The 11,476-nt window shown below is 36.6% G+C and overlaps 1 protein-coding gene across 1 annotated transcript; it reads right to left on the bottom strand.

Moving 5' to 3' along the window:
• Positions 1–4,131: 4,131 nt before the first annotated feature.
• On the bottom strand, positions 4,132–11,374 carry LOC126773754 (replication factor C subunit 4). The gene is made up of 6 exons (XM_050494869.1): positions 11,187–11,374; positions 10,840–11,115; positions 10,540–10,758; positions 10,249–10,408; positions 9,562–9,644; positions 4,132–4,438 (listed from the first exon to the last, which is right to left on the bottom strand). The coding sequence occupies exons 1-6, from the start codon at positions 11,291–11,293 to the stop codon at positions 4,231–4,233; spliced, it is 1,053 nt and encodes a 350-aa protein (XP_050350826.1). The 5' UTR covers positions 11,294–11,374; the 3' UTR covers positions 4,132–4,230.
• Positions 11,375–11,476: the final 102 nt, after the last annotated feature.

The raw sequence follows: 11,476 nt of genomic DNA, 5'->3' as shown, positions 1-11,476 counted from the left end.
TCATTTTATTAATAGTTTGGTGATAATTATAAAACAAAAATATAAAAAAGTTTTTTTGTTTTAAGAAATATAATGTTTGATGAGTTCAGTAGCAATACCAGACCGCTAAGATAATTAGATAACACATGAAGATCAGCTATCATACAATTATAATATTATTATTTTAAACTATTTTAATATCATGATATTTAACGATGAAAGTCAAATCATTCAAAAAATATTTTTCATGTTTCGTTAGTGTAACACCTGCTCTTTTCTTTAGTACTTTATGTTAAAATATAAATGTTTAATGAGGTCTATGGTTCTGTTGAAGATCAGAAATAAATTTTAAAAGTATTTAGTGAGTTATAGGATTTAATTGTGTATTATTAAATATTTTATATTCATAGTCTTTTGTTTTATTTTTTTCTTTGTTTGTATGCAATAAATATATTTATTATTATTATTATATAGTATAACATTGTTGCTACTGAGAGCTTGGCGGTTCGTCACTGTCGATTGTATATTTTGAACCGTTGGCAGCTTTAAATTAAATTTATTTTGTTAAGTAACGATTTAAAAGTGTAAGAATTTATATCGCAGGAAATAATTCGTAAAGAAAAGGAATTAAATTTCGAAATAAAAAGAGTATAATTTTTTATGTTACTAGCCATTACTAAGTCATTGCTAGCTTAAAATAAGAATCGAATAGAATAGATAAATAAAAAAAAAATCTTAGTACCTTTTGTTAAAACGCCCTTGTTTAATAGACAACGGTCAATTTTTTTCATAGATTTTTACCTGACATAAATCTACCTGCTATACACAAGCACTACCCGGAAAGGCTTTTAACCGATTCCACAAACATTATAGAATATCGACTCGTTTAAGCTACGGGTCTTTCAGAGAACGAGGGTCATTTATTCTAGAATAGCACTTTAGACAAATTGTTGTAATTTTGTGAAGCCACAATGACTTTTTTTGTATTTCCTGTTCAATAGGTGCCATTTTACCAAATAGTCCCTTTACGCTACATAATTCTTTATGTCGAAATGAAATATTTCTGCTCCAAGCCGAACATTTTTTTTAGTCTTTCTAACCAATCAAAAATATTAATACCTGAATACATCACCATTCATCAAATTAAAAAATGTAAAGATTTCTACCTGTAAATTGCTTACCTAGTTTACAACTAGGTAGGTATGTTTTATGTAATCATTAACACGTGTAAAATAAAGCTCGTGTTGTAATTTCTTTATCACAACGAAAACACCAATCAAGGTACATATTATAAAATGATATTGTCGATAGTGATGATAGATAGACGCAATTTTTAGTTTAGTCTTTTTTGAACCTGTATACTAAGTCACGCATCTTTTACATACTTTTTGGACATTTTTGAATAATTTAGATGCAAATTTTTAGTCTGTTTTGTATTATCATTTTTATTTAAATAAATACCATTTTAATGTATATACCATAATAAAATTAAACGTTTTTACCATATTTAGATTGTAAATCATATTACAAATGCTTAGCTTATAAAATTGGCCCCGCGAGGATTTATACCTGGCCGTTAACTGGAAATTGCACAATTGTGTGAAAGATTAGAATCTTCCTCGACGTTTGACGCGTAATTGAATATGTATAATCAAAGAATGTACATTGTAGTGGTGTTGTAAAGGGAAGGTTGTTAGCGTCAGGTTGTCGGCCCCTGCCCGTGACGTCACTTCACTGACCATTCCGGGACCCGCCACAATGGCCTTTCTTAGAAGGAGCAGATGCGCTTGCGCCGCTATTTACCGCGTCCCTCGCTTCTCCCGTCCTTCGCTTGCCTTGCCCGCCAATATTGAGACAATAATTACAAAAACAAAAATGACGATCTTGTCTTAACATTTCGAATACGTTACCTGGTCGTCTTTGATAAATGGCCTTCGTAAATAACAAGAACACATAAAAAACCATTGTAAAAACTCACTCTTCATAAGAAGCGGTTAAGTTGGCCGGAATTTTACGACTTGACGGACGGCGCGGGCACGGGCAGGTAGACGCTGATTACCTCAACCACAGCGCGTACCTGCGCTCAACGTATCATTAGTACGGTACACAATAATGATACCTCTCCGTAATCATCAGCGCGCAATCACGCCCCATGTCCTAGTCGCCTTTCGATGAACATCGCAACTTCCATGGATGAGTGTGGATCTAGTCATGATGTAAGAACATGCACTAAACCTCCACTCATCGAAAGAAATTGACCTTTGTGCTGGCGGCGCCGGTATCCGGGGTACGATGCACTGCACGCACTAATCGTTTGCGACGTCACGTTGCACCGAACCGAAAGTTAATGAGCACGTTGCTGTGTTTAAAAAACAAGTATGAAATGTTGCCGCGCGTTTCTGGCGACACGGCACGACCGTGCGCTTCGACCGTTCACTATGAAATAAACGGCCGAGATTTGAAATCTGAAAATCTAGACGCTGCGCGTGCGGCGGGGAAGGAGAAGCGGCGGTCGGTGTCGACCAATAGCGTGCGTGCGCGCGCAAACCGTGACGTGGTGGGGAGAACCGCCGCGCAACACCGTCCGATATTATCTTTTCTTATGAACGTTATTTTCTTTCTTTCCTACTCGCTCGTTCGTCCGTTCAACCGGCAACGGAAGTGAAATTAACGTGCGCGTAAACTATAGACCTGGTAGTACCACGACGCCAGCCGCGTCTTTGTACACCTGCTTGGCTTGCTCATCAAATGATTTATATGTAATATAAATTAGATCGGTTACATAAAGTTTTGAATTTATGAAACGAATGTCAAAAAAATTAAATGAAATTCTCTTCGGGTACTTAATGAAACATTTATTACAAAAGCCACAACAATAGCCCGTTTCTCAGAATATAAAATTAAATCATCAGACTTGACAATAATGTTTCACAGTATTGATTTTTAATAATCATGCAAAAATACACCTTCCAAACGACATTACACTTTATAGCAACAGCATAAAGGACATTATACAAAAATAATAACAATGAATGATATTTTAGTCGGGAATGTATTACATAATTCGGTACGTAAAAGTATTACCTGGCTAAACATTGGCGTGAGAATAAATACTTAAGGCGTTATGGATTTGATTAAGAAAAATATGCAAAACGCTTGAAGATGTCATAGTATCAAATATAACTGTTTATTGAAAAAATCAAATAGACTTAATTATAGTCTACTACGACAGTGAAGGAAAACATCGTGAGGAAACCTGCATGTGAAATTCTGCCACATGTGTATTCTACCAGTCCGCATTGGAACAGCATGGTGGAATAAGCTCCAAACCTTCTCCTCAAAAAGAGAGAGGAGGCCTTAGCCCAGCAGTGGGTCATTAACGGGCTGTAACTGTATAGTCTACTGGATTCCCGTCCCAAATTCACAAATATACCTCCTATTTCTTACATACAACATTTATATGGACAATATACATAGCTAAATTCTGTTTTTTTATGTACTAGGAACCTTCTCGGATAAACGCGGTAAAACTTACGAAAATTTCATCGGAATCAGCCGAATGGTTTAGGAGCGTATTTATTCAGTAATATTATGTAGTACGCACTTCGTGAATTGTCGAAATACGACTTTCGGAGATACGCTTTTGTTATGCGTGTATCCTTTTCATGTATTAATTATAGTCAATATATGTTTAAGCACGCAGCACCTAAACAAGCTGACAAGGCTTATAGGTGCTAAGAAGAAAAATAAATCTTAATTCTTGGATGGAATTAATAAAATAATACAAATGTTGTCGTTCTGACATTTATGTATTCTACGGTTAGTTTCGATTTTATTATTACATAATAGCTTTACATTCTACAGTACAGTTACTGGTGGTAAGCTCGTTTGGGTAGGTACCACCCACTCATCAGATATTCTACCGCAAAACAGCAGTGCTTGGTATTGTTGTGTTCCGGTTTGAAGGGTGAGTGAGCCAGTGTAATTACAGGCACGAGGGAATAACTTCTTAGTTCCCAAGATTGATGGCGCTTTGGGGTGTAAGTGATGGTTAACATTTCTTACAATACCTATGTCTGTGGGCTTTGGTGACCACTTACCATCAAGTGGTGGTGGGTGAATTGATCTACATTAAAATAACAAAGGCAAGACTTGAATGAATTCCTGATTATAAAAAGTATTTGACTTATTTAATAAACATAATTTCACACTTGAAAGTAAACATTTTAATAAAGTCAAAAAGTCCATTAATTATGGATCATTATTTGCCATAATTATCGTGCAGCCTAAATCAGTCAGTTGCATGACTTCAGCGCCGCCATCCATCAGCCGATACGAGCACACCGCTACTTTTTCACTTATAACACATTTCTGTTTGTTGGTGAGGTGACCAGCCTGCACCACGGTAGCGCTGAGTTGTTCCAAAAGTTGCGACGCTGAATATGCTTCCATGAGGAAACTGCAAAAAGTGATTCATAGTTAGAGTTAATTAATTTCTGAAAGTCTTTATTATATTATATAAAGCAATATAAAACATTCTGCCTGTGAAAAATGTCCATACACCCTACTACACCTGGTTAAAATACTGTAATACTTAGATTATGATGTAACCTGGCAATAGACATGAAGGCACATAAAAATAACATTGAAAGAAATTTAAGGTAAGTTACACAAAGGCACGGACAACACGTCTGGGGAGATGTAAATACAAGAAAAAAAACCAAATCCACTAATTTTGGTTGGGTCCTGGGATAGCTTTTGTCATATTTCGAAGTTATTGGCCATAATATGATATAATGGCCGTGAAAAATTACACAATAAAAACGAGAATATTAAGGACCAAAACTCGTCACGGTGATCGGTTGAGGGGTATAGAAGATGATGTGCGGCGACATCTAGTGGCTAGTTATAACAAAATGAAAATTATAATAACTAGATTTAACTAAAATAAATAACTATAATAAACTTAGAGTAGAATATTGAATACTTTATTTTATAATTAATATATAATATTAAATATCGAATTAATACGTTTACAAAATAATACATTTTTCACGAAACTTACAGATTTACCTTAAAAATAAAGTTGTTTAAATAAACAATCTCTCAATCAACAATCTTATTCATACTTAGAAAGCAGCACGAAATAGATCATAGATTAAATTACATTAAAATAATTAAGAGGTGAGTTTTGTACGGTGTCGCGCAAAAATGAACCCGATTGATATTTTTTTTTTTTTCAGCCTTTTGCCGTCCACTGCTGGACGAAAGCCTCCCCCATAGAACGCCAACCATCCCGATCTTGGGCAGTCCGCATCCATCCCGAACCGGCAAAAACCCCCCTATGAGCGACCGATTGATATAAAACTTCTATATTATTTTAGTTTATAGTTTTAGAACAGACATATATTATATAGTATGTTTATATGTTATTGACTGCCTCGTTGGTCTAGTGGCTAGATATAAGGCCGCAGACCCCGAGGTTCTCGGTGCAAATCCCAGGTCGGGGTAATAAAAAGTAATTGAGTTTTTCTGTCTGGAAGTTAGAAGCGTGTACACTCCCGTGACACAGAAAGCTCGTAAAGCCGTTGGTCCTGCGCCTGAACTCTTTCCGCTCTTGTCGGATTGCCGTCCCATCAGGTTTATGAGAGTTAGGGAATAGAGAGTACACCTGTTTGAGCACACACTTGTGCATTATATAATATGTCCTGCGCAGTTGGCTAATTTCTCTTTAGATTGGCTTTCGTGGCCGAAGTCGGTCCGAAGGACATTATTATTTTCATCATATCATATATTTTATTATTATCATATATTTCGAAGCCGAGATGGCCCAGTGGTAAGAACGCGTGAATCTTAACCGATGATCGTGGGTTCAAACCCGGGCAAGCACCACTGAATTTTCATGTGCTTAATTTGTGATTATAATTCATCTTGTGCTTTACGGTGAAGGAAAACATCGTGAGGAAACCTGCATGTGTCTAATTTCACTGAAATTCTGCCACATGTGAATTCTACCAATCCGCATTGGAGCAGCGTGGTGGAATAAGCTCCAAACCTTCTCCTCAAAAAGAGGAGAGGAGGCCTTTAGCCCAGCAGTGGGACATTCACAGGCTGTTACGGACGGATATATTTCTCAGCTCATGGCTGGTTTTGGCTACATTTACGGGCGATAACCAAGTAAATGCAGAATGTGGTATGTCAATTTGGTAGTAGGCTATCATTTTCTACTATTTGCATGAATTTTCTCACGATTCTACAAGTATTCAAAATAGCTGTTGCCAGATTCGCGCGATTTCTTCTCTAAGTTCTGTGAATTTGTTTATTTTTTCGGTAATTGTTTTTTGTATATTGTGTGTTTGGAACTGCTTTGTCTATTATGAAAGTCGACTTGTTTTTTTTTATCTTGAAAGATTATATCGGGTCTATTGTAGTGAATAGTCTTGTCGGTGAGTATGGCGCGGTCGTAATAGACTTTGTGTGATGTATTTTCAAGAATAGTTTGGGGCGTGTATTTGTAGTAGTTTTCGTGTTTTGTATTAGTGAATGTGTGAGTGCCAACTTTAGGTGAATAATATTAACTACTTGGTCGTGCTTGCGAGTGTAATCAGTCTGTGTAAGGGTTATGCCAGCTCCTGTGATATATTGTATAGTCTCCGGGTGTCTATGACATTTGCGGCATTTATCGTTTTTCACAGTAGGGTCTTTAATTATATATTTCCTGTAATTTATTGCGTTAATGATTCGATCTTGTATTGCTATTATAAATCCTTCATTTTCCGGGAATAAATTACCAATTTGCAGCCATTTATTTGATGCTATTGCATCAATATGAGGTTGTTCCAGTCCATGAGGATGTCGCCCATGAAACATTTTCTTTTTCCAGTTGTCTATTTTTTTTTTGCGGGTCCTTATTACTATTATTTTCTATTTTATTCTGTTCGCTTAAATTAAGTGGAGTATGGTTCTGATCAGTCACGGTTATGGCTTTGTGTATGTGGCTGGAGTGAGATTTTAAATCGAAAAATATTTTTAAGTTTATTAATTTGTTTTTGCCATAAATTTTGAATATCTATTAAGCCTCTCCCACCGTTTTCTCTTTTAATAGTCAGTCTTTCTATTGCTGATTTAGGATGTAGGTTATTGTGTTTTGTAAGTGTAGTACGTTTGGATCGTTCTTTGTTTTCTAAATCTGTTTTTGAACATTTTATTATTCCAAATGAGTACGTTAAAATGGGAATAGCGTAGGTATTTAAGGCTTTTATTAAATTATTTCCATAAAGTTGTGTTTAGCATACAGCATTTTTGTATTCCGTTGTAATTACCTGTTCAATTATTGTGTGGTCCTCTACTTTGTTTGTAGGCCAAGTATTTATATAAAAAAAATTGGTTCCATAGCTGCTAATATTTCATTGTTATTGACTGCATAGTTGTCAGGCTTAAACTTACCCTTAATTATATATATAGTTTTGCACTTATCTGGTCTAAATTCCATATTTATATCTATGCTAAATTCTGTTGTAATGTCTATTATTATTTTCATGTCTTTTTCAGTTTTTGAATATAATTTAATATCGTCCATCCAAATGAGATGTGATATAATAGTTTCTTTTCTGAGTGTTTAACGGAACACTCCGTTAAACACTCAGAAAAGTCTCTCTGTTTAAAATAAAACTCCAGCTGTTGTTGATATTTTCATATATAGCCCTTGGGGACTAAGATTTGACAGACATGTCGTGCCAGGCGCAGAATATTTTATGTATATATATATATATAATATTATATATATATATATATATATATATATATACATATACATAAAATATTATATTTCTCGGTCTTCTGTATTACTAAGTGTGTGTATGTGGTCTACGGTACAATTTGTAAACATGGCTTAAAAGTGGAATGGGGCGGCAGTTGTTCAGAAGAGCTTTATTATCCTTCTTGAAAAACAGTACCACCACACTTCTGCTCCATGTCTTCGGTGTTATACCATTCTGGAGGACGGAATTAAAGATGTTAGCCAGCTCTCTCAGAACTGGTGTGCCTCCTGCTTTGAGAAGCTCTGAGGTAATTCCGTCATCTCCTGGAGCCTTGTTGTTTCCAAGTTGTCCGAGAGCAATCCTAATCTCGCCCAAATCTATGTCGGGAAGATCGTCTGATAGGTGGCGTGTCAGTCTGGCTCGTGGGTCATCCGTACTGTGGGACTCAGGTGGAGGTACTCGTGATGAGTATAAATCGCCATAGTACTTTTCGACTTCAGCTAGAATCTCTGTTTAGAGGTGACGGTTGTGCCTCGTATGGTTCTAAGTTTTGTTAGGTGACAACAGGAGGTATGTGATTTTGCAAGAACCTTTGAGCCCCTATTGACTGCTATAGCATCTTTAATATTCCGGGTATTCGCTCGTCTTGTGTCACGCCTTATTAGTTTTTTAACCTTCCTGTTAAGTGACACTCAGATGGCGTCATGTTCTGCTGTTCTCGTCTCCTCGTCATCTCGTCCAGAGTCTTGCCTGAGAGCTTCGACTTATGTCCATTGCTCTTTTGTCGAAAGTAATTTTGGCCTACCTCACGGATGACACGCACCAGACTATTGGTGGCATCGTCGATGCCCTGCCTGGTTTCCAACATGGCAATTGGGTTCTGTAGTTCCAGCTGGAAGCTTTCGCAACCAGCTTCGACCTGGGGCAGAGTTGGCCTAAGAGTCGACTTCAACCGCGATCGTTCGATTTTAGTGTTAATATTCAGGGTGCCTCTTACCAGGCGGAAGTCACTTCCAGTGTTTACCCTGTTGATCATGGAGTAATCCCTGAATATTTGGCGCTTATTGGATAAAATGAAGTCGATCTCATTCATCGCTATGTTATTGGGGCTTCGTCAGGTCCACTTCCTTTGAGGCTTTTTCTGGAAAAATGAATTCATCAGAAATAGTCCCTGAGCCTCGAGGAAGTTTACCAGCATTTGCCCCCGATGATTTCTGCGCCCATAGCCGAATTTTCCTACCCTCGATTCACCATCTTCTTGTACTCACTTTGGCATTGCAGTCCCCCATAACAATTGTGTAGAAGGTACTGGTACGAGACATAGCTTTCACTATGTCTTCGTACATGGCTTCGATCTCTTCGTCAGTGTATGTAGACGTTGGGGCATTGGACTTGTATAACCTTCAAGGCATACCTCTCGGTTATCTTTAAGACAAGGTATGCCACCCTCGCCGACACACTGCCAACCTCCACGACATTGGTTCTGAGTGACTTGTGGATCAAAAAGCTTACGCCACCTTGCGATGGTTGGTGTCCTTCTCGGAAGTAGAATAAGTGACCGCCATCTAGTGTCATCGTGTCCTCACCCTGTCTTCGGATTTTTGATAGACCTACTATCCCAGTTAATACGACTTAACTCTAACTTCAATTCTGTCAGATGTTCGTCCAGCCGCAGAGAGCGCCCATTATACGTGGCCAGAAACAGTCGCCAAATGCGTATGATATGTGACCTAAAACCTAAAAAAGACTGGGGCTTCGCAACTATGGCGACACTCTTATCAAGGCACTCTTTGAACATAATATATTTATTACTTGCACTTACTTTTCAACGAACACCTCTAATTCGCTGTAATTTTTGATGCCAAGGTACTCATCCGTCAGTTTCTTAGGTACAAGACCTGTTACCTGCAAGACAAATACTTTTTTATAGTATTTTAGTTTTAATATCACAAGCAATATGTGCACGTAGCCTATTACATTTAACTTTACTTCCAAAGTTTTGATAACAACTGCCAAACTTCCCCACAAATTCATAATGAATACCATATACTATTTGACGAGCCAGTTGGTGTGGTTGATAGATACTTGCCTTTCACGCAGCAGGTCATGGATTCCCACACAGGACAGATATTTGTGAGTATAAACAAGTCTGTTTGTCCTGAGTCTGGGTGTAATTATCTATTATAGTACTTATTTAAAAAAAAAAAGGTAGTATATGTAGTATATTAGTTGTCTGGTTTCCATAGTACGAGCTCCGCTTAGTTAGGGATCAGATGGCCTTGTGTGAATAATGTCCCAGGATATTATATTATTATTCAAGATCTCAATCAATGATGTTAACTAAATTCAATGTCAATGTTGTTTATTAACCTTTACTAATGCTTTGATTGTGACAATATTATTATAATTTTAAGCTTATTTCAATTTACAAGGAATTAATATGTAATTAAAAACACAATGATTTATAAGAGATCACATACTATAAAAAATTGTAAAAAGATAAAATTACCTCAATTAATCCATCAGAAGTAATTTTTCCAATTAAGCGCTGGCAGCACTGTAAAGCTGTGAGGGCACGACGCAGGTCACCCTCACATGTGTCTACGGCTTCGTGTAAGATCTCACCATTGCCTACATCTACGCCTTCTGCTTCACATACATCTCGCAGTCTAAATCATTTATAAAAAACTTAAGTTTAAATGACAATCCATTTGTAAACTTATTGTTTACTATTAAAATAATTACAAGGGTAATTAATTTTTATAATGCATTAAAAATTATAGAGTAATGAAGAAAATACCTTTTTATAACATTTTCTCTTGAAAGTGGTTTAAATCGAAATTTAGAACATCGACTTGTAATTGGTGGTATGATTCTAGAGACATAGTTGCAAATGAGACAAAAACGAGTTGTGCGTGTTTCTCTTTCCATAGTTCGACGCAATGCTGCCTGAGCTGCTGTTGTCATAGAGTCTGCTTCATCTAATATCACGAGTTTGTATGGAGGGCATGGTCTGCCACTAAGTAAAATACATATATTTTTAATAAATTAAAAACTTTTGGTAAAATATATTGTCAAGAGATTTTAAAAAGATACTTACTCAGGCCTTGTACTGCTGACTGTAAGTTGAGAAAATGATTTTACTTTATCTCGTATCACTTGTATACCGCGTTCATCTGACGCGTTAAGTTCAAGGACGCGATCACGAGTAATATCCCCGAACAGCTGACGCGCAGCTGCGAGAATTGCACTCGTTTTGCCTGTTCCGGGCGGACCATAAAACAACAAGTGGGGCAGATCTCCACCCGCCAAACACTCACGAAGAACTTGTACTACCTCTCCTTGGTCAACAATATCGTCTATTGTTTTTGGCCGGCTAAAAAATTTAAAATGGGTTATTATAATTATAAAATAAACAAAATTCAACAATCATTAACACAAACATACTATTTTTCAACCCATGGTGCAGGAGGTTTTTTTTTCACTGATTTGACTCCCGATGAAGACGGTTTATCTGCACTTGAAATTTTGCCAGTTTTTAGAAAAGCTTGCATCGTTAAATTATTTTAAAAGTCTGTAAATTTAATGAAAATATAACACAAAACAAACTTTAAGCTTGTTAAATGACGAAGGCGGTAAAATTAAATTGTCATTTGTCAGCTGTCTCTTTCCATAGTTATATTAATGTCAAAGTCAACATAACTTTCGTTTAAAATCATTTGTATAGGTACTTTACA

This window comes from Nymphalis io, chromosome 2 (assembly GCF_905147045.1).
Source record: "Nymphalis io chromosome 2, ilAglIoxx1.1, whole genome shotgun sequence".
NCBI lineage: Eukaryota > Metazoa > Arthropoda > Insecta > Lepidoptera > Nymphalidae > Nymphalis > Nymphalis io.
The sequence above is the reverse complement of the archived record's forward strand: the minus strand, read 5'-3'. Positions and strand labels throughout refer to the sequence as shown.

Bases quoted from the DNA above. Each gene is read 5' to 3' on its own strand.
- LOC126773754 (XM_050494869.1), bottom strand. From the start codon at position 11,293: ATGCAAGCTTTTCTAAAAACTGGCAAAATTTCAAGTGCAGATAAACCG. The intron at 10,759-10,839 runs GTAAGTATCTTT...TATTTTACTTAG, and splicing joins GTCAGCAGTACAAGGCCTGA to TGGCAGACCATGCCCTCCAT. The intron at 10,409-10,539 runs GTATTTTCTTCA...TAAATGATTTAG, and splicing joins AGAGAAAATGTTATAAAAAG to ACTGCGAGATGTATGTGAAG.